We start from the raw sequence: 25279 nt of genomic DNA, 5'->3' as shown, positions 1-25279 counted from the left end.
AAGAACACAGACGGAAATTTGAAAGCTATTTCCAAAGTAGTGGTCACTTTGTGTAATAATAATTTATTGGTGTATATGGTGACCGTAAAAGTTATTTGTGATATATGAAAAACATATTCCCTGAGGTTTTAATATTTATTCTCGATTTAATATAAACGAGATATTATTAATATTACCGTTAAGTTCTACGTTGTATTACACTAAACGCCTTTGCAAATCGTTATACGTAGAATTGTAGTATCTTCAATGAAATACGTTTACTTTGATACTTTCAATACTTGTAGTATATGGTTGTGTTTTATCATTTCGTTGAATCATAATAATATTATTGCAAAATGCAATTTTTAAATGTTTTCTTGGACAATTTGCGGTAATCCTATAAGGATTGTGTTTATATCTTTTCAGCATTTATGAGATTTGATGAAAAAAAATTCTTTTCAGTAAAGCCATATTAACATATTAAATGTATAAAGAATAACTTTAAATACTCGCAATCACTCTTGTGTGCAAAAACATCACATTTTAAAACGTTGATAAATTAACTCGACTCACACATTTCTAGATTTATTATATTAGGTAAAACGGCATAAGTTTCGCGTACAATTTCATTTTCAAGCAATAAATTCTTCTTTTCACTCGGAATCTATAATGTACTCTGAATATATATTATCGTCAGCAACCCTTCACTACTCACAGAGGATTTACAACGCTGAAATAGCAAATAAACTGAACCGCAGTGTTAACGGTCCGCTTTTAATGCGTGCCGTTATAATGACATTATACACGATATACATTTTAATCGTTCGGGATGAGTATGAATGAGTCGAAATGACATAAATCTATATTATAATGTTCGTTATTCCGTTCGAGTTCCGAGGAGTTTTGAAAGCACGCGAGCTTTTACATTATATTGCGAACATTTCGCGATCGCCTAGAGTTTCCAATATCCGAAGGAGAGAATCTGATGTGGTTTTATATATTTTTCAAGCCACGTGTATGTATATAATAACAAATAATCCCATTACGACGTGAAATTTCTAATAATCTCATTATATAATGTATCGTTAACACAAATATATATATATATGTATATATACAAAAGAAACTAACCTCATGACTGTCAAAGTTTATGACAATATTAAAATACGCCGTTTCATTAACATTCGATAAATATTACGTTGATCAAATACCTATACACACAGAAGTGAACACGAGGTGAACTTTCAATTCGCATATCATTTGTTTTTTTCTTTGGAGGAAAAAAATGAAAATTAGCCGGAACACGTCATGCCCATTTGTCAATACTGCCGTGCACAGTGCCCGTGACGGCGCGAAACAATGACTTAATGTCGTCGCGGTAATGGCAGCAGACGAGTACAAATGGATTGAAACCCACCCCTATCGCCGATAACGAAACGGTTATTTTTAAAGCTCAAAGGACAATCGGGATATTGTCATACGGTTCAGTGCACTAAGACGACGGCCATCGGCTTTTCGGAGCCGGCGTTTTTCACGGAACATTTTTAAACTCGTAACTCATCCATTCCGTGTCCTTGCTTTCTTAAAACTCGATATTAAATAATCACTTGGACTATACAACATACTCCGGGTGTAAAAAAAAATCGTTTTTTAGCGCTTGTGAGATAGTCATAACATCGTACGCGTGTATTATTATTGGTTTTCGATATCCGTAATCGTGCGCAAGTACCTCGTGCAGCTATCGCAAAATACACAACGGTCCGCGAAAACCCGCGAGAACAAAAAGATTATTTAATTTTGCATCGCAACACGCAGCACCGATTCCACAAGGCTTTTTAACAGCGAATAACCAAACCTCGCCCTTCATCTTCGCGTGTACCATCAGAAAATCGGAACGCCAACATGCCGTTTATCGTGCTCGAAAATCGTGTAAGCCACGATCTTGTGTCGGAGCTGCGCGCTCGTTCGAAAAATAATATTTAAACACGTTCACGACACAAAGTCGGTACTGTTTTAGTATGACTTCGACGGAGACGATAACGCTTACAAGATAAATGCACTTTCGCCCCACGACCGATGGTGAATTTGAAGAACATCTAACCTGATCTCTCTTTTTCGGAACTTTCCAAGATCACGGAATCATACGTTGCCGCATACGTTTCTCACTCGAATCGGTTACGGCTTTGTATCGGTAAAAAGTACATCGTACTGAATTAAACGCGTCCCGTGCATCCATTTATGTTTTGTCGACATCCACAACGATCATAATGAGTTACATAAGGGACGGACTAGGTAAGAAATTTCTAGCGGGGAGAGAAAAAAACAGTCCAATTAGATGGCATAAAAAAAGACGACCCTAAAAAAACGTATATTTTCATACAAAATGATTGTAAATTATTTCGAGGATTCGAACACTTAATGTTATTTTTAAAAATTAAAAGATCGTTATTTAATTTTTGTCAGTTTCTAATGCGATCGCATTAGAAAATGCGTCTTTGTCTGTCGACACAATGAGCCTAAACCGATAAATCCAAAACGCAAACGACCGCGGCGGATAGGGCGACCCGTGAAACACACGACATTCGTCCGCCGTTGGAAAGGGTTATTTCTCGCGTTCCACGAGAACCCATCTAAATCATCCCACACTATCCGACTTGACGCGCTCCTTTTTGACCCTTCTAAAGCCTATCGGTACCGTCCGCTTTCGTCTCCAACGCGTTATCAACAATTATCAGTCATCGCAATACATATCTTCGTTATGCTAATCCTGTATGCCGTTGTAAAATATAATCGTATTGCACCACGTAATTCACCGTAAAGATTTTGACATCGTTTCGATGCGTATATTAGTTCTAAATATTAGTATATTAGTAGTTTAATTTGTGCAAAGGACAAGGGTATGAAAACTATTAATTTCTATAAAAATGTTTCATTATTATATATATTTCCATATTTTCGGATAACTTGCGTAGGAGTCGGCATACGCTCGAAGCTTTATGTGCCACTGTTTGAAAACGCTTACAGATATCATGTAATTAATTTAAAAATAAGTTTTTATTGGACGTCTATTTTTACACGTGATATTTTCAAACATGTTATGTAGATTTAATTTTTATATGACAATTCGATGATTCATTTTCAAGGCGTTTGTATATGCCATTTAACGAAATAAATATTTAAAGGATGAATACTTTACGTATATTGTAGTACCACAAATCAGATTACCGTTTACATAGAAAGATATATTTATCAAAAGGTTAACATATTTTGATGTAATAAGTCAAAATACATATTACTCGGAATACTGTATTATATAAAGAATATTGTTCATATTTTAAACTCTTCTTAAATTTTTACATAGGTAAAATAATATTAAACTGAATTGAAATTAGGGATTTAAGTATATTTACAATGAGCCTTATAAAATTGAAATATGTATTCTCATTATAAAAAAAAAAAAAAAAAACAATACGTTTTATATTGATTGGTCGATCAATGCTTATGCATTTTTTCTTTCTAAATTTTCGTTATTAATCTTAATTGTTGATATTTTTATAAGAGTCATATTAATAAATTATTTATATTCATAATGACATTAAATAACTGATTATAATAAGGGTTTTTAAGCAGTGTCTGTGCCTATATGTAGTTTACGTATACATTTACACATAAATACAAAAACGTATACCAATTTGTTCACTTTTTAAATTCATATTTGTACTAAACAATAATATTTCCTGTTTCGGATTCCCCATGTTTTCAGTTGTGTGCTGATGTTTCTGATCCGCGGATGCATAAAAAAAAAAAAAAAATGATATTATTTTACTCGTATGAATCCATGAATGCTCTAACCAATTTCAAATAAATATAACGATTATTAGAAAAATTATATCATGTTTTCCATTAATATTGTCTAACGAACAGTTTATTTTAATCACATTTAAAGCCGTATTATTATAATACGACACAGCAAAAAAAAATTTTTTACTTTGTTATCGAGTTTAATGGAAATTCATCAACCATTTGTTGTAGTAATTAAAACGTACAATTATTTATTTACAATCGCACGGTTTCAAACGTAAAACTCGAGTTACTCGTCGTGTTTGTGTAAATGATCGAATAGTAAATATAAGGTTAATAGCATTTGTTAGCTCATTAACCCGTCACTGATCGCGCGGGGTAAATAATCTTCCAGTCTATTAATAAATATGTGTATCCACTTCATTATCTACAAAACGGATTTGTAATTTTGAGTTGCTTATTAAAATCACACCATCATTCGATATCTTTTATTTCATTGAAAAATAGTTTAGTGCGTTGTACACATTCGTGTAAAGAAAAATGTATCTGTTTGGAGAATATTTACCCCGCGCGACTGAACGTTTATTTCTAATAGAAATAAACTTGATAGAAATTGAAATTGATAAATATAAATTAATAAACCTGAAATAATTTCTTGATAGAAATTTGCCCTGATTGTTTCACATTATAATACTATTGTATTACTTTGACATTTTTATTATTTAATTAGTACTTGGTAGTAATAAACATTTTTTCCTCATAATTTAGAAATTTTTATTTATAAAACTTAACCAATAAAATGTAATTTATACATGGTAAATTAAATAATTACTTTTGTAAATCAATAATGAGTATAATAAGTTAAAAATAACAATTTAAAGTAATAATATAAATACATTTCATATCATGGAAAATGTTTACCCCGCGCGACCAAATGTAGAAAAAAAAAATCAGGCGACCAGTGACGGGTTAAGTTGTAGGCTTAAGAATAAAAATTTGTTGAAATAATACGGTCATGGCTCCGATGTTTTGTGAACAACCTAATGGATAAACGAAGTACATATATCCGTAATAAATTGCTATAGAAAATGAGAATAAAAAAAATAAGAAAATAATTGTTTAAAACCACAACGGTTTATAGTGCGTACGAACCGTTTCTTCACCCCCACGGTCAATGCACGGGGCGAAACAACGTTGTGCTCGCATCCCTTTCGCCGTATGTCGAGACGCACTTACGAGCGATACGTATATTTTTCACCACCGGAAAAGTTCGGAAAAGTGTTCGCCATTCCATCCGGTGCAGATGGAAACACTTCCGTCGACAAGGACGAACAGTAGGTAGTGGACGGGTTTAGGTTAGGATTTTTCCCATCAAACACTCTTGACGGCTCTCGTGTACCTATTGAATTAAAATTCGGATTGCTTAATGTAGCGTGACTTGCGCGCCGCGAAATCCGAACCGCGCTTCAAAGTTTTATTCGGAAATTGTGCACGCGTACCGGGGGTAACTCTCTCCACGCGAACAGACGTCCGTTTCCGCGCTCATATGTAAACAATGCGCGTCGACCGCGCCACACGGACAAGACGTTATTACGCTGGACCGCAAGACTTGCACACCCACATGCGTCGTTGCAACCAAACACTACGCCCAGGGCGAAACTTCAAAACGCGCCCTTATGTATTTTTGATTTAAAACTATAACGCTAGTTGGATATTATTTTCAACGATTGCTCTAATTAATACGAATGATTTTGAATTAATATGAAGATTTTGTAAACAAAATATACGACATTGACCGTTGTAGCTTTAAACATTAAATTCAAGATTTTTGCGCTCTCCCAGGAATTGCGCCCGGGGCTAGGCATCTCCCGCCATCCCCTTGATACGGCTCTACTCGTAGTGTACTACGTGCACGGAGACTTTGGTTTCGGGACAAAACGGCAGCGGGCTATCCTCCTCGATCGCCATTTATCGCCTTTCGTTACTAGACGGTACGAAACGATGATCGATTCTACGCACTTTGTCTTTGGATCGGTTATGAAAATGATGTTGATTGATTAAGTATACTCCGAGAAAGTGTGTTACCTGACCGTTTCGTTGACGATTGCCTTGTTTAGTTTATCGCAGCGGAATCAAACGGATCGGTAAAATACCGTAACGATATAAACGTGTTAAGTGCTGTACATACGGGTGGTGGGGGGGTCGAATTTAGGGCCAAAGAAAATAGAAAATTATGATATTATTGATAACGTGTAATAAGCTCGTAGTTTCATTGTTAAATTTTGAACTTAAAATATATAACTAAACAAACATTATTATAATTAAACAATCATATCAATGGATGTTTGAAAAGTTTTATTAACTATGCTGGTTTTTACGATTATATTCCTATAGCTACTAATTTACTGTAATGTCAAATTAAACTGTAAATTGTTAAAAAAGTTGTATAAAATATTATCTATTTGTAGCAGTTATTTATCTGTGCAACGAAAAAAAAAAAGATTATTTTTGCTAACCTCCTCCCTCCTAGAGCAAGATTGAATGTACACTGAACACGTTCATATCGGCACACACATCACGTACTCTCGTTGACCGTAGGAGTACGGTTTTTCTGGTATCGTCCAGGCACACCCGGCACGGCCACGAGTACACTGCAAGCGTGTCGCGATCACTTGAGACATTGTGCGCGCCCACGCAACGTGTAGGTCCGTTGGGTGAGTTGATCTCGTGCGAGTTTCAACGAGCAAGTTGAGTGCCCTTTCGCGTGACGATTTCGTACGTCTCGTTCGATCTCGTCGATCACCGTACACCTGTAGCCGCCCCCGTTACACAGGGTATCATTCATGAATGCGGGGGTTTCGGTGTTTTTTATTGCCGTTCAATTGCGTGTACAGGAATTTGGTTCCCGGCCGCTAATACGTATTTAATTTTTTATTAATTACGCTTTGTAACATTTGTGAAACGTTTTTGCGGTTTTCCAGTGATTTCTATTATTATTATTTTTTTTTTTTTGATTGCATAGAATAAAAAAATATCATGAAAAGTTATATTCATACTTTAATTATATGGTAAAAATTGAAAATGTTATGAATTTTTTACGGTGAAAATATAGCGGATTTTCGTATTTTTTATTGTAGTGCCAAAATTTAATATTCAAACTCTCGTAATATTTTTTTTTTTTTTGAGAGTATGTTCAGTTTATTTATATTAAATTATGCATATGAGAAACTATATATACAATTTGCAGGACTTGTTATTAAACCAAATTTAAAAAAAAAAAAGGAATTACAATTTCCTATAAACGACTAAAAAAATCTTTTGAAAATTGTAGTATCTTTAACAAAATAAGCATTCAGCGAAATTTGTATGTCCTAACATTAATTATATTTTGGGTTAAGATGAAAACAAAAATTGGACTTTGTCGACAACCGGTATGTACCTTTATTTTGTTATATTTTTATGAATTTACATTTGTTAATGCCATTTATTTATAAAATGATTTGTGAAAAAAAAAATTATAATAATAATTTTTTTTCATAAAATGATTCATTTAAAATTAATAAAAAGACGATAATATGTAAATATATGATTATGATGGTGATCGAAATTGTCTTTCTGGTCGAAATCATGTACATAGTATTTAAAAAAAAATAGTATGTAATTATTTTTTGAGACCGAATTTCAGTTGATATTTTAAGCTTTATACTTTTTTTTCTTCTTTTTTCTGTATTACTGGGAAAACTGTTGAACAATTCAAAAAATGTCATCCCAAATGTACCCATTAGAATTAATTTCCTATCCATTTTTTATTATTTTTATTTAGTGATAATCGTGACCGATGTTTGCGAAATTCCTTTTGATGATTTTAATATTAGTCCAAAAAAATTAAACTGTAAATCTAATAAAAAAGCACATTCTTCGTTTCTCTCAGAATCAGAACTTAAGAAAAAATTTTTTTTCCCGTTGGATAAAATATTCCATATTTTGTTTGATTGTACGCAATCATTTTTTAAAGTTGTCGTCAAGGGGGGGCGATTATTGTTGAACACATTTCCCCCCTCCCTTCCGGGCATTCACGATATTTGCCTACAGCAAGTTTTCTCGAGCACTTTTTTCTCTCTCTCTTTTTCTTAGTGAATCAGTCGAAATCGTTTTTCTTCACCTCTCTCTCGCAGAGCGTATGGCAAACTCGTTTCCTCGTGGACCTGCGAGGAAAAATGTTACTGCTACCGGCGAATTACGCTGGTACGCGGTGCACCGGTGACGGATGTGCTGTTCAAGTACCGTGACCAGAGACGGTAAATTTTGGAGAGCATTTCGATATAATAAGGTACCTAGGTTATTTGGGTGATAAAAAAAAGTAATGATACTAATAAAACGATTATTGTGGTTTTCGTTTGTCCCGAAAAATGCATTGATAATATCAGGAGTCAGAACATGGAAAAGTATATTGCTGTCTATTAGTTTGAGAACCATAAGATACAAACATGGGCTCTTATAGCTAAAAATAGTTCGTAGACACGTTTAAACTGTCCTACTAGTAATAACACTCTTGGTTCGTAACGTTTTCGGTTTATGAATTCGTTGTTTTTTTTACAAACACACCTAGTGCTAAGGAAATTCGGGTAAGGAAGGGACGTTTTTTTCCTTTCTTACCCGGGGCGCAAATTTCCTGGATACATCTGCGACCGTGACGCTCGTGTACAATCGTTATGCACACATGCGTTTCGGGAGTCAGTAAAGCGAATAGCGTAATCGTATCGATTTCGCGAGCATAGGCACGGAATTGAATAATATTTACGGCCCCGCAGGAGAACGGTAACGACGCCGCGCGGCAACCCGACACGGTGATCACCACCGGGAGAATCGTGTACCGTTTCGGTTTTATTCAGTTTTTCGTGGCCATGATTTTTTTTTTGTTACCGTTTCGATCGTTCGTTTGAAATATTTCGGGCCGCCGTGTATTGCGTCGAAACACGAGTACGTGCGAGAAATACACCGAAGACGGGCATTGCGACCGATTACCGAAACTTCGTGTACGACGTGCACGTCGCGGCGGGGTCGGAAATCGAGTACGTTACGCACACTTTGCGCGGAAAATGCGAAGTGCGGCGTCAGGAAACGTGTACCGAATAATTTTCCGGCGTCCGAAACGTTATTGAAAAAAAAAAAAAAAAAAAACGCAACACGCGGAAGTCGCTTAGCCTTCGCCGCAGGTCGGAACGTTTGTTTGACGTTTTTAACGAACCAATCGACCGAGCGCACAGCGAAAACCGTTCGTCGTTTGGTGATTCGTGATATTGTCGGTCAGATCGTCGTTGCCCGTAATACGGTTCGCCACGGGCTGCTACATGTGAAACGTTAAGGGAATAAAAATAAAAAAAAAAAACGACGGCTTAATGTCGACGTACACGCATTGGGCGCGTGTTCTTATACGCGTGTCGTCGAGGAAAGGAAAAAGTTGGACGTTGCGCGTCTTGTGCAATCAAGACTTGGCTCGTCGGAATTATAACGGTCGTGTAAAACAATACGGTCCAACCGGATCTATTGACCGGACGTGCTCCATTAAGCGAGCGAGTTAGGGCTCAGAATAAAAAAAAAAAAAAAAAAATCACCCGCACTAATTGAGTGTTTTCGCGCTACACGATGACGGCGTCGAAACATTTTACATAGCTATTTCGTAACTCTAAGTGCCCGCGAGTACGAAGCGCAGTTCACATTATTTATTCAAAACACCCGTACCGTTACGCTTTGATCGTGCGCCGACAGACTCCGAATTAATCGCACGTACCCGTTATCACTGCTACCCGGAAAATTCGTTTAAAACCACGATCCCCCGACCGTGCACGGTGGTTTTGAAAACGACGTTTCGATCGATTCCGCAAAAGTTAACATCGATCTACAACCGTGGCCGTGTGTTGATCGATCATATCGTCGAGAACGGTACAAACGTTGTAATGTTCTTAATCGCATGTATATCGGATTGCCAGATTCACGTAATCCTCGAGGATTCGTTGAACGTTTAATACCTACGTTTATTATTTTTTATTCCATTGCTGCAGCTAAAAGTTATTTCTCGTCGTTTTCCAAGTAAACAGATCCGAATCCGTAACGATCCGGAGAAATAATTTTGTGTTAGGTAAAAGTATTATGTGAATTGACGTCCGCGGGGGAAAACAAGCGGAGGTGGTGCACGTGTATGTACATGACAAATATAATAATACAGATGTACGTGCCCTTTCAAGTTACCTAAATAAATACATATATTTGTGTTGATGAGTTGACGTGGATAGGTTTTAATTCATGCGTAACGGATATCATTACATCTTCAGTAATTCGGGTTAAATATAGTACCGCAAAAAAGGAAAACAAAAACAAAAACGACGTCACCCACTCGTCAAAATGTTCGTCAAATTAATTTTGATGATTTCAACATTAGTCCAAAAAAATTACTCGGTGATTATAACGAAAAATTCGTTTTTGTTTCAATCAGGATCCAAAACTCAAATGCACTACAGCATTTTCCCAAGAAATACAATTTAATCTTTTAAGACTTACAACCTTGTTCGTATAATTCGTATTCATTTTGTATTCTGTTATTTGGTGAAGAGTTCAACATAATACTGATATATTAGTGATTTGTAAAACTAATTTTCAAAACGAGAATACGAAAAGTTTTAATTTTTCTAAGATTATGAAAGTTTGGCTGTCAATTAATGTAACAATATATACCGTATCCGTGTGAACGAATATATTCGTAGGTGGATGTGTATTAATTTCAAAACCGTAACACATATTTTGAGTAGGTGATTTAGTTGGAAGTGTCTCAGTTCGATTATAATGATAATTAAATTCTACATTTAGAAATATTCTTTGTTAAAGCAATATATATAAAAAAAAAACTAGATATTTATTGTGACTGTTGTGTACAGCAAGTGTATTAACTTCGTTTCAATGGAAAAATAATAATAAAAATGTATATCAAATGTTTAATAATTGTTAAAATAAATTGAAGTTTGAAATTCAATCTTAACTATTCGATTTATATTAATGTTTGTATTATACTGAAAATGATGTTTAGAGGAAATGGTTTTAATTTTATGTTAGAATGTTACTTTGATTCCGGCCAATTTCCACGTTCATGTATAACTTTGTTGTACCCGCCATAGAATCGTATTAAGTGTTACCGTATGCGCCATGTTTTTTTATGGCTTTCAAACGTGGACACGTTATAAATAACTGTCGATATAACTTTTAAATATTTCAAATCAAAAGTTCTTTATTCAAGTATTGAAAATTGATACGATTATTAATATTATAATATTAAAATGAAACATACGATAAATTCAACAGATGTGTGGTTGCTGCATGTTTATGCTCCTAAAATATTAATTATGCCATTTGCGGAACGGCATTGGAAAGTTCACAACGTTGGCCATTTTAGATTTATTTTGTTCGTGCACTAGAACTACTCTGTATAAATGCATTAATTCCTTAAAATATCTATTGGTAAAAGGGTTGATACGACACTAATTTGACAACAAAGTTACAGAAATAAATCCAATTAGCCGTTTTGATGTAATTGTCCAGTTATTGTAAAATAATGCAGTTTGTCGTAGTTTGCTAATATTCTCTTAGCCAAAGACAGTATGCCATATAACAATATCTATGCCACTATATTTCGTAATGCATTTATATGTGAGAGACGTTCCCATGGTCGGAGCCCGTGCATTATTATTTAGCAAGTTATTACCCATGTGTATTATACGACCAAGAATCAAAATCGTGTGCATGAATGCTTTTAACGAAACGGTGGAGCTTAAATTTCCTTATGTTTCCGTGATTACTGCCAAAATATCTCATATAAAATGAAGGACTCGATCTTTTTCTAGAACTGTAAAATAGCATTATTACACTTTACCTAAACAATTAAGTTGAACATGTTCTACCAAAATGTAATACAAAAATGTTTCCAGAGAGCAGACTGCTGGGATGAACTATGTGTGCTTTATAATTTTATAAAAAAAAAAAAAAAGCATCTTATATTGTATTTCTTTATACCTAGGAGACGTAATTTTCAAATTTAAATTTTAAACAAAAATCTAATTGCAATGAAATTCATGTATCAATCAGTTACCTAAATACACGTTTATAAATATTTTTTTATGATTCATATCGTTGCTGAATAACTCGATAGTATAAGCATATAATTGATATGAATTAATTTATATAAATATAATATCATAAAATGGATAACAAAATAAACTGCTCACTCTGCCTACTGGGAAATCCTCTTCTAGGTGAAACATATAGTACAGGTTATATTCTTTGCTCACTATGAGCAAATATTTTTAATAAGTCTTAACTACATTTAGGCTGTAAGTATACACCCACGATAAATAGTCGGACGAAATAAATCAACAATAATTTTAACATTTTCATTTGTTACGAAAAATTATATTATATAATTTATAATTTTACATGTGTATCTTACACATATGTATGTATGTATATTCACAATATTGAATTTCACATGGCATCCAATACATAATAATCTTTAATATAAAAATTGTTTATTTTATGTTTTATGATACATATACATATATTTTATATAAAATATAAATATATCGTATATTTCGATACGCTATGTCCAAGGTACCTGAACTACAGTAAATGATTTCTGAATATCACGGACAAATCAATTATTCTGTGTAAACACGTACGTGAAAAATAATTTTTTTCAGTTATAATTTAAAAATACAGACATAATATTATACTAATAATAATATTTGAGAAAATAATAAATTATTATAATAATTAATAATAATGTAATGTGTTAAATAGTTCTACACACTTAAAATATTTGTTTGTTGGCATCGGATCTAAGTACGTAACAACCAATGAGAAATATGTGTTCAGCGTTTATAATGGTGAACAACTTTTCATCAAAGTTTAAGTACGCAAATATCAAAAATAAAATTTAAACTTATAATTAAACATGACTTTTGTAAAACTTCTGTGAGAAATATTTAATAATATTAATATCACAAGAACTTTAAACTCATTAAGGAGGTATTCGTAATAAACTAATAAGACCATAGGAATGAAGCGCTTAAAAACATATGCCTGAGTGAAAATAACAAGGTTCTTGAATTTCAATTATAATTTACGATGTTCTAAATTAAAATATGAAATTATAAAAACCTCTCTTATAATAATCGCTTTGCTGTATTTAACGAGTCAGTGGTATAGAATAAAAATCCAATGCAAACGTCCACAAGGATAAACGCAAATACGATTGTTTTAGATAACATATATTTTACTGAGAACTACAAAAAACTTAATTATTGGAAGATCAAAGGATATTAGCAAAAGGATTATGAAAGTTTTTTTTTAACACTACATTTTATTTCGAAACCACAATATTGGTTATAGTTATGGTTCAGTTTTCTGGCTGATATCGTTTTGGTACATCTCATATCTACGTTTTTCAAGTAATTTTGACAGATGGACGTTTAGAGATATCAATATAATAATGTTTTACGCACAGGAATATTAACTGTATTTAATCTCACAGGATGCATGGTCGATATCTAAAACGTATATATATATATATACAAGTGTTTATCTATAGTTGATTCTTACGTCTCATTTCATTTTATGCTTATTGAATGGATTGAAATTGATTTGATAAAACAATTTAAAAAATAATACCAGGCATTCGAGTTGCCGAGATCAATACCGATCACTGACTATTTGGGAACTAAATATTACTTTGCCCGCAAACGTATTCTTAGAACGTCAAATATTATTATAAATTACCGGGGTGAAATTGATGTATATATTGTTCTAGGTTATGTCTAGGTATCCTAGGAATTCTAATATTTGATTATCTATAATCCAATAAGTGGTATCCGTGAAAACGATAACCCTACTCAAAATGCCAATTGCTAATATAGAAGTCATTTTCCGAGAAAAAACCAATGACAGTAATGAAAAAAAAAAAGAAGAACGGTCAATAAAAAACTATTAAATTAATATAAACATATAAAACCGTTCTGAACATTTTACTAAATGGACTTGAAAACATTTCTAATGAGTTTTGAAAATATAAACAACATCGAATGTAATATAAAAATCAAATTGTTCAAAAATTAATTTCATTAGTTAATTGGGCAGAGTGTTTACTTGGTTCAAAAACCTCGTCATTTAACGACAACGGGTATAATAAATATGATGGTTTTGGAGTTAAAAACAAAAATTAAATACACAAAGAATTAAGTTATACCGGTAATTATATGGCCAAATGTAAACTCCAACACAAACAACCTTTTTAGCTGCAAATAAAAAATACCGTAATCTCCTTTATACGGACCTTTTTACCTGAAAAAATTTGGTTGATAACCTACATTCCAAAATTTTAACTGGTGTAAACGATTTTTGATTTTGATTTTCAATTTTGATAACACAACGTAGACAAATAAAAATTATGTTCAAATATGAATTCATATGTACACAAAAAATTAAGTATACACATGGAAAAATATCACATTTATAGTTTATCTTCAATATATGCTACAAAAACTAACGAAAATGAATAAGATTAGTGTTTTATTAAATTTGTTATCTTTCTCAAACAATTATTTTGCTTTTTATTTTTTACATATATATCTAATAATATATTTTTTTATATAATATTTAATGCTGTATGATAATTATAAGATTTATATCATTAAAAATGAATTTGATTTTTTTACCATCAATAAAATTAATATAATAAAACAATTAATTTAACTTATTAAATACATTGATACTTCATCATTATAACGAAGGAAAATAAATTAAATTTTAATGACACATCTAACCGATGTATTAATTACCATATTAATATGGATTAAATTAAGTTAAATTTTTATTACAAAGTTTTAAAATAAAACTCCTTTATGATAGATTTTTGATCATTATTACCTAATACGTCTATATATATATGACTTATATTATTATAATCAATTTCAATTATTGTTGATTTTTACGATTACACACGTTCCGAGTATGGTACGAGATGAAATTACCGCATAAACTAAAGATCATTAATATTTTGTAAACCAATTAATTTCATGCTAATGGAGTTTTGGAAAAAAAACAGATCAAACAAAACTAATATTTAAAGTATGCTTTTAGGTTCTAAATTTGCCCCCGTTCATAAGCAGAACCTCCACAAAAACACGCGTTTATGGTGACTGAAATATTATTACACGACTGCACATAAATATGATAAGACCTCACGGGAAATATACTAACACTGATCTTTAAAATATGTAAATAGTAATGTTATTTAACTATTCGTATTTTTTGCTCAATTCTATACATTTCTCGTCGGGTTGATGATTTTCTCATACCTACCTCGACATTGAACATCGACTGTTCTCTAGCGGATCGTTCATGTTTTTCCTATACGAACGTCTCTTCGACCAGAGTGCGCTCGTGAAACGAACTTTTGGGTGGTACAAAATGCTCGGAAGAAACTTTCCACATACTCTTTCCTACAAACTAGACGGTTGAACTTTTTTTACTTGAATTTACTCCGGGCGTTTTTCTGATCTAATCGAACACTGTCCCCGTGTCGTAATTCTAATCATAAGATAAATTTTATACCGATTTTTATGTACAAATGAACTTTTATACTGATATGATAGCGTACACACTTGAGCTTATCAGCTTTAACTTGGGATCGACAAAAATGTTCTATAATTGTTCGAATTTAATTATATTTTTTTATATTTCACAGTATACTCGAAGAAACGAAAAGAAATTTGGATTTTTTCTTCTCATATTTATTAATTTTGAAATAAATTTAAAACGATTAAGTGATTTTTATTATGCGATTCATGCATATTTTTAATAATATAAATTTTTATATATACAGGCAGGATCTTTAGTTTACGAAATCAGCGTTTAAAGTTATCATGAATATTCAAACCAGAAAATAAATGTTAGGTTGTTTTGAAAATATATTGAAAACATTTACCGAAATAATTTGAACACAAATTAGTCATATATCATATAAAATATGAATGAGGCAGTTCAAGTGATAGATATGTTTTTAATTAATGGGTGATTGTTGTTATAGTTTATAAGCGAAAAATCGTCGGAGAAAAATTACTCAAATCAGTGCGTTGGTAAAATAATCAGTTATAATCTATATTTTGTTTGTTCATTATCTGGCTCATGTATGCTACTGGTATATTTTTATAATTTATGTAAAAATTACCTGTTGCTGACAAATGAACTAATAATTACGCAGTTTCTTGTCTTGATTTTACCTATCATAAATGCATAGAGTTGTACGAATTATGTTCAAATAATAATTGTACCAATTTCTGTTTTTTTTTTTAATGTCAAGGTCTTACAATACGTTTACCGAAATATGCTTTATGTCTATAATAAATATATTTAATAATTGATTAGGTAAAATTTAATAGTTTTACTGTGGCATGTCTATCGTAAAGTGTATCGGTGTTCTATAAAATTACACTTGTAAAAAACGTAAACGTACAAAATGTAAATACTATAGGTGTACGCATCGAGTGTAAAAGCTATTTCAGAATAACTTCGATCAACGATGAAGTCTACGGTTAATTAAAACGTGTGTGATTAAAATGACATAACCCTGCGTGTTATTATTGATGTTTTGCCTGCAATACAGAATTTCAATTCAAGGCCGTTTATAGTTGGGACGAATTCAAAATGTTATCACTCTCATTTAATAATAATAATAAATAGCGATGTTATTAAGTCGCAGTGTGTACACCAGTCATAAAAGAAACGTGGCCTGCACGACTTAACGTTTATCCTCGAGTCCATCTTTTATGAATCCCATGGACAGGACACGAGTAATAAAATAAACTGCAGGTATTCAACTTATTGTACTCGCTGTTTGACGTCAACCATTTATTTGTAGGCCCTATTTAATCCGCCGTAAAATGAGCTTGATCATAAGATATAGCTGCACCGTTATTTTATATCATATTCGATCGTTAAAAATAATAGCGGGTCCACGTTTCAAGTGTTAGAAACGCACCCCATTCATATTTTATGATCACATAGTTCGTTTCATTACCTCCGAAATCGTTGTTTACAACCCATACGTTCGTTTACGTTTTTAAATGCACCCAGGTAGTGTTGGATTGGTTAGTTCGAAGGTCATATTCGTTTATGTTAAAAACAAATTATTTTTGTAGTAATCAGTAAACTATTTATGTAAACTTTTATTCATAAGTAATTTTAATGACTTCCCTATGGTTTTCCTGAAACCACACTCAATTTTCATGAACGAAAATTACATTTTTTATTTATACTTTTTTCAAGAATCATTATACTGAATTATTTGAACTGAGTTTCATTTATATCTCAACACACTTGCATTCCAAACATATATATATATATATAAATCTACCATTTCACCAAGTAATTTATTCATGTTTATTTATTTTTTTTATTTTTAGATAGTCGTACGCCTATATTTGTTTTTATTTATTCAAACCACAAAAAAATATTTCTTGTCACATGAATAAAAAAACTATTATAGGACATTTATAACGGTCTTAATGTTAAGAAAAAAAAATAATATACAACAGGCTTGTGAAAACAGGCTTATACCTAATGTTTATTTGTATAATTCCATTTGTTAATATGATTTTTTATCATATTATTAAACCTATATATATTGATGTAGAAATACATATCAAGAGATAATATTTGTGGGTAGTTTGATGTTACCGATAGCAGTGGCAATGGTAGATAAGTTTCCAAGTCAACAATTAACGGGATAACGCTCTCATAAAAGTCTCATGTGTAAATATTTCCTTTTGGGAAATCGAAAACGTTTAATCGAAATTAGTAATTTCCTATATGAGTTTTATCGTTATTATGCGTATTTTCAACTAAAACTTGTGTAAGTCATTGAATTTTATTTTTAAATTCCCATTTAAAGTTAAAACACACCAAAGTTTAAAGAAAAGTTTTAAACCATTCGACTTTATTATGCGTGCATAAAATATAAATATAAAATAATATATGGACTTCAATGTTACATATACATTTAACTTTACAATGAATACACGTTTAATATTTAAATAATAACCTTTGTTGTATTGGTAAAAATAAATTAACTATTTTATGCGTGAATGAGTCAAATTGCAATACAACATTTTTTGGGTGCGCCAATTACAGAACACATCAAAGTATTGTTTTTGGGTAAGTTTTTCCTAATTTACTAATGTAAATCAAACCAAAACTTTCATCAAAATCTTAAAATATATTTATTCAACTCGTAATTGAAACTGAGAAATTGAATCTAATTCAATTTTTATATGGGTACCACGTATTATATTGGTATTATATTATACTTTTATAAAAATGATAGTTCTCAAAATAGAAAGTTTTTAACTTGTAAAATATAATTTAAAAATAACTTTATTAAAGGTTTTTTGATTCCTTTTTAAATAGAATCGGGAGATTTGTTCGGTGTTACTGCATTTGGCAACTTCTATGAAACCAATAAATCTATAAAAATATAATTCATATTTATGATAGCCAAATTTATGGTAGTACATATTACATAGGTATATATACGAAGTTAATGTTGAATATCCAAATTAAAAGTTAATATAATAACACATTTATTTATTTATTATTATATTTATTTAAATTATACTTATTTTGAAACAGCTTATAACTGTAAAATTATATTGTGATGAATATGAATGCGTTCTGTACGCCGAGGTGTATCAACAACGAGTTTAATTTTCAAGACGTTCGAAAATCCATTTCACATTGGTTCCCGGTACAGTTTGGTACGTGACGCGTACATTGCAATTGGCAGTATCGCTAATAACCAGGGGTTCATTTCTTTAAAATATGAACGGCACATACGTACTCAGTACGACCGATTGGAGTTGGTCACGGGTACTTAATGTGATATACATCAGCGGCTCCCAAATTCGTATGACTACTGAATCTTTAGGAAACAGTTTGTGCTTCGTGGAACTCAAATGTTTCTAACTCCAACTCTACTGAAATTTTTCAATTACTTATCAAAAATCCAATCCTCCGAAAAAAATGTTTAAAAGATAGTTCACGATCGTTTTTTATCAACCAATACTCTCAATATTCAAATACGACTTGTGGAACACTCGAGACCGTCCTGTGGAACACATATTGTCAATCGTTGGTATGAATCACGGGCCACTGCCTGCTCGTAAAAATTTATACGGCGGCGTATAATAACCCCTACCGCTAGAAAAACACAGCCACCGTTGGCAATAACAAGTTATCTGATGACCGGAAATGACACACATGAGTCCATGTTCGGTAGTGTATTTCTGAACGGATGTACGTTTTATATTATTTACCGGTATACGATGAGCCAAAGGCTCAGCTGCAGTGTAGTTCCAATACTATTCATCATGTGATTTACGAGACCACGTAACCCCTGACCCGCTCCACTGACAACCCCACCGTGCACATCCCGCATACGGTTTTTCGTTTTCAAGCATAATTTTTATTTATTCGTTTATTTATTTTTTTCGTTTTTCAGTCGTTCGTTTCCTTACTAAACCTTCGTACCAATGCGTGTATTATATTATTACGGTCAAAATTCAAAATTTTCACATAAAAAGCTGTTGCAAATCGTTTCTTTCCTCGAACGGAAACTTGGTGCAACTGAATCACCACCATTTTTTTTTTTTTTACTTTTTAACGAAAATGCGTTATAACGGATATATTAGAGTTATCTAAACGATATGTTATAACGCACTTGACGAGCACGTTCGAAATAATGCCAGAGGTGAAATCAATAAAGGTTTTAATCCGGGAGCACGAAAACATTTCTAAAAGAATTTGTGTACGAATAATGTCCGTTGATTCGGTTCGGCGTCGAACAACAATTCGACGGTTGAACCATAGCTCCGAGCGTTTTTCCGAACGCGTTTTATGATCGATTTAGAACGGTGCTTTACGCATCGGGTCCGGTGGTGCACGTGGTGCGGTTCAGCGTAGTCACTCGTCGAAAAGTGTCTAATCTCCTAAACAATGCGATGTACGCCGATCCCCACGAGCGTATCCAAACATATTTTATCGGGGTGGATCCCCGAGCTTTTCGAAAGGCTTATCCCGTTCCGAATGGTTCATACAACGATTATATCGTCCTCCCCCGTCGTCGTCGTACACGCGGGGGTCCTGTTAATTTATTTCCGCGCCGGTGTCCGCACGCCTAATCGTAACCCGGGCGTACGCTGTAATATCATCCGGAGGATTTTCGGGACCCCGTAACGCGGCACGAGCAGCGCTCGACTTGGCCAAACCGAAGAAGGGCCAGACTCTGTTCACATAAAAAAAAAAATGAAGAACGTCACCAAAACTTGTTAAGCGTTTCGGTTATAACGTATGAATAGTTGTGGGACACTAAGATTTTTGAAAATCAGTTGGGGCTCTCCCTCCCCCCTCACAGGTTGAGCACTGGGCATGAGACGTGGTACCCGCGGCAAACGCGTTGAAGCGCGTTACGTTTGTTGCGTTATAAAATAAATCGACCTCGAGAGTTCGTACACGTCCGTTAAATATTATCGGGTGTTCCCATCTTACTTTTTCGTTGTTTTTCAACCGAACGAAGAAATTAATAAAAACCACTCGACATTCGCAGTGTTCAAGTGTCGAGTTGTCGTTTGCGTGCACATAACGACTCTGCGGTTAGATAGTGTTGTACGTGTAGTGCTGTACAGTGCTCGACAATATCAATGGGATGTACACGCACACACACGCAGTGTTGAAATATACACTTAATTCAAGCCTCTCGTGACGCATTTCAAATCGTATTAAAATGATAAAAATATCAAATTATATGTGTTTGTATAAGACGTTGATTATTTTTTTTTTATGTGTACGAACTGCGTTTTAATTTATAGAAATAACATTTTTTATATTTTTTTTTTAATATGTTTTTACAAGTTTAAAGATTATTCTCGTCCATCATAGTCGGAAAAAAAATTAAATTAATATTAGTCAACACGAAATGGTTTATTTGATTATTAAATATTTTCATTCAATATTATAAATACTAAATCCGTATTTCGTATGTTTTATATTTTCAATAACTACTGTTAATATGACATATCAGTATCCTACGTAATTTTACAGTTTTATATCTTATTGCATTATTTCTTTATTTTAGTTATTTTTTTTCTTATTGTAACAACATTGGTACTGTTTAAGATTAAACTTTTCACTTATTACGAATAGTAAAATATCAAAAAAATGTATTCTTTTAAATACTTAATCCTTTTTTGTTTTTTTTTTGTTTTAGTTCATTTTTAATAAACATGCAAATCATAGAATATGTTTCGTATATTAACTATCGTTAAAATCAAATTATAACGTGAACATAAAAAAGCCATCGGTTAAGTATAACCTGTATTAAATCAAATCGTGTAACTTACTACTATGTATACATGCTATACTCACAACGGCGATCATCTTATAATATGATTGTTAATAAAGCTGACCATGCAATATAGTATTGAACACCCACCTGTACCTGAAAAAAAATCACTATTAGATTTAAATTTTTTAAAAAAAAATGAATAACAGTAAAAAATATTAATTGTTATAAGATTAATGATTGAACATAGTCTTGGTAAAATAGAAATTTTGCATTTTAGCACGAAAAAAACATGCTCATTAATGAAAAAAATGGAAATTGTACCGTAATTAAAAATTTAAAATAACATTTATATTTATGGTTTATAACCAGAGGTGGATTTATCTTTTTTACGACTATAGGCACCAACAATTTGTCGCCCCTATATAGGCGAAGAAGTTATAGTACCCCTTCCGAAACACCTAATCTAAATATTAAATATACAAACGTATGAACATTCGTTTGAATTTTTAGACTATTTTTTTCGCTTTAATTAATTAGTCTACTTTGAAAAAATGCCATTGGATGTTCCCCAAATTTTAATAAAAACAGATTTTCATAATAACAGCATAGGATTATTAACATACATTCGAATTAGTAGTATAGTGTGGCAGTGGGGATATTTATTTTTCCCCGAAATTCTGACGATAACATATTAACAAAATGCACCCATTATTATACAATTATTTTTCGTATATATAAAGTAAATAATTTTCCAATTTTTTTGGCATACGTTAAATGTTTTCTAATAAAACATTACAGAATTAGCCGCCCCTAAACTTTGCCGCCCTAGGCAGATGCCTACAGTGCCTAATGGGAAATCCGCCTCTGTTTATAACACATATAAACTATCATGTTATAAATTTTCAAGTCATAAAAGTTAAAAATGTGAATCTTATAACATAAAAAGTGAAAATAATACGATGGTTGTAATATATTACTAAAGTGAAAACAAATAACGGTCGAAAATTTCAAGTCCTTTAGAATAAACTTTTAGAAATAATATTTTCCGAATTATGGTAAGGATTTCATTAAGTACAACTTCACCGGTAGATTTTACCATATGCTTTCTTCATAAAATTCTTCAGTAAACTAAAGCAGTTTTTCGGAAAAGTATAAATAAGAGATATAAGAGGTAATTAAAAACCGATAATATATTAAATATTATCCGCGTTGAATTTTTAATTAACAAATAGCAGTAATATTTGAACGAATTATTTCAATTTATCTTGTGTCATATTACATACAATTGTATCTTATCTTACAGAATAAATAAATAGATACAAAAAATAAGATGAAATATAATTTTGAACCTAATTATTGCATCACGTCGGTCAGCATTGAATATCAGGAAACAAATAAACCCCCTAAAATTTCGTTACGTGAATAAAACTATTTTACATACGAGTTTTTCAAAAATAATAAATATACTGAAATATATCTTTGAGAATTATATATGTTAGAAAATCAACACTAAACTTTATTATATATTAACAACGAACATTTTTAAAATTGGGATTTGAATCCTATGCTGACGACGATTAAAAATAATTATTAGACTAGTGTAAGAATCACGTTATTCAGTTGTTACTTGTTCGGCTGTTATGCACTAACGGAAGACTCATATTATATTTAGAGATATATACTTTGTAAATTACAAGTTCGTATACTATGTAGTGGTGTGAAATAAATCCTATTTTTCTCCGAAAATCCGAAAAATCCGGATTTCGGATTTTGGATTTTCAGTTGTAAAATCCGAATATTCGGTTTCACATTGTGAATTTTTGTATTCTAAAGCAGAAAATTAAATTTTTCGTTATAAATTCTAATATAAATAAACGAGCATTTTCTATTTTAAATAAAAAAAATTATTTGAATTTTAAAATTGTAAAACCGATACATATTTTTGCACTTCACTTTGTGAACAGTATTAAGTTTCAGTTATAAAAAAATAAAAAATGTCTTTATATGATACAGCCCTAGCTTGAATTATTCTGTAGGATAAGTACAACTGATATGGATAATCGGTTAAAAGGAAAACCCACTTGTTAGTAAATTAAGATTGTAGACTTTGATGGTATACTTCCACTTTGACTTTTGCGATAAGATACAACATGAAAACCCGACAATTATTTTGTTATAATAAAGTGTATATTGTATGTATACAAGATGTGATTAAGCACTGTAACCTTCATTTTAAATCATGGCACCAAAAGTTTTAAAAATGCTTTAAAAGTTTTTCTATAAATATATTAATTCATTAAAAAAAAAAAAAAAATGTGTATTTATCAAGGCTTTAATATAAAGAATCCATAAAATATATTAAATCAATGTTTCAAAATCCGAAATCCGGATTTCGAGTAAAATCCGAATTTGAATTCCGAAATCCGGAATTTTCTCCGAATCCAGATTACGGATTTCGAATTTCATGATCCCGAATTTTCGAACTTCGGTAAATCCGGATTTTTCACACCACTAATACTATGATTAATAGTATTTGTAGAACTTCAATTTTGTATTAGATATGTTCTGTTTTATTATTTATTTGTACATTTGATAATAATGTAAAGTATTAATTTTCACATGTATTTCTAATTTTAAAACAACGTAGAATTTAGAATCATGAACCACTCAATTGATTTTTATTGGAATTATTCTGTGTTGTTATTAAAAAATAAACTATTTTAAATGGTTCCAAGAAAGAATCCAACAGGTAAATCCGATTGTTAATAAATAGCATATAATGAGCTGTGGCTTATTCTTGCGGTGCAACGTTGCCTTTCAACCAGAAATCTTCCAATATATCTAAAAGCAACACTTATTTTTTATTTTTTTATTTATCCATTTTTTACGTAGAGTATTTATTTCGCGTTTTAGTATCATTTAATATTTCCTATTTATACTAATTTACCCGTTAGGGTAATTTATTCGATCATTTAAATATTAACGAACATACTAAATAAGATTAAACCCGTTTCAACTAGGATGAAAAATAATGAACTATGTTGAAGTTTTCAAGGAGCTTATATTATTATAAGTGATTTGAAACGTAAGTAAAATACTTAATAGTATATAGTTTAAAATGTTAATGATTGTATTATAAATACTATAATCTGTCGATTGAAGAGCTATCCCAATTAAACGAAAAACAGTTTCAAAATAAACACTCTCGTCAGCTAACATTAAGTACCTAGTGTGTACTGAAAACAGAAGTACACTGAAAAATATTTTAGTCTTATTTCGAGACAATTACTGAGAAACACGTACAAATTTGCATTACTCCTGAAAAAAAAACATTGCTTAAAACTAATTTATTTTGTTTATGAATTACTTTTATATATATATATTTATATATGTATGCGATTGTTTATATATATGTATACGTATACTACTTTATTCAATGGGTTCATAATGACAAAAAAAAATATATATATATAGTATAAATAAAAAGTAGAAAAACGTGTTACACGGAATCGAATGACTTTCTACGTGTCCCGAGGTGTTAGAAACTTTTTTTTCACAAGACAGCATGCGCAGGGTAGTTACTGCTTTTCGCTACGGTCATAAAACAAATCAAGAGCTCGAATGTCAGTAACAATCGGAAAAGTTATCGATAAAAAACAAGAATACAATCCGAAGGCGAGAAGAAATTCAAAAGATTAAGCTTCTCTAAGCGTATTTGTACAGACGGGTGAGAAACATCGGATGAGCCACACAAATAGTCGTCATTCGAGTGACCAACGAGTTGATCTAGTTCAAAAAAATTACTTTTTTTTAAAATTTTATTGTTTCTTTACATAGCCGGTATATATTTTTTTTATAAAAAAAAGTTATAAGAATGATCCAACAAAATTTACATGGTTCCTACACTGACACCTACAACTAAATCCTAGAATTACCTTTATTATGGTTTAAATCGATGATTTATTTTCTTCCGATAATTATACCTTCACTTTTGAACAGTACGAATGTTCGGTAAATTTCAAAAATAAAAAATAAATGTTTTAACTTATATTTCGCGTA

General features: G+C 31.7%; 1 protein-coding gene across 2 annotated transcripts in view; it reads right to left on the bottom strand.

Annotated features, from left to right (window-relative positions):
* LOC112681283 (calcium/calmodulin-dependent 3',5'-cyclic nucleotide phosphodiesterase 1A-like) overlaps positions 1-25279 on the bottom strand; it is a 455395-nt gene that overhangs the window by 291435 nt on the left and 138681 nt on the right. The window contains exon 2 of one of the 2 annotated variants that reach the window (XM_025551566.1): positions 21368-21373. The exons of the other annotated variant lie outside the window; for it this stretch is intronic. Coding sequence (XP_025407351.1) covers positions 21368-21373 — 6 coding nt within the window. The remainder of the gene's footprint in view (positions 1-21367; positions 21374-25279) is intronic. 2 annotated transcript variants of the gene reach the window in all.

This window comes from Sipha flava, unplaced genomic scaffold (genome assembly GCF_003268045.1).
Source record: "Sipha flava isolate LNK unplaced genomic scaffold, YSA_version1 102_pilon_pilon, whole genome shotgun sequence".
Lineage (NCBI taxonomy): Eukaryota > Metazoa > Arthropoda > Insecta > Hemiptera > Aphididae > Sipha > Sipha flava.
Note: the sequence above shows the minus strand (reverse complement) of the source record. Positions and strands in the feature narration are given on the sequence as shown.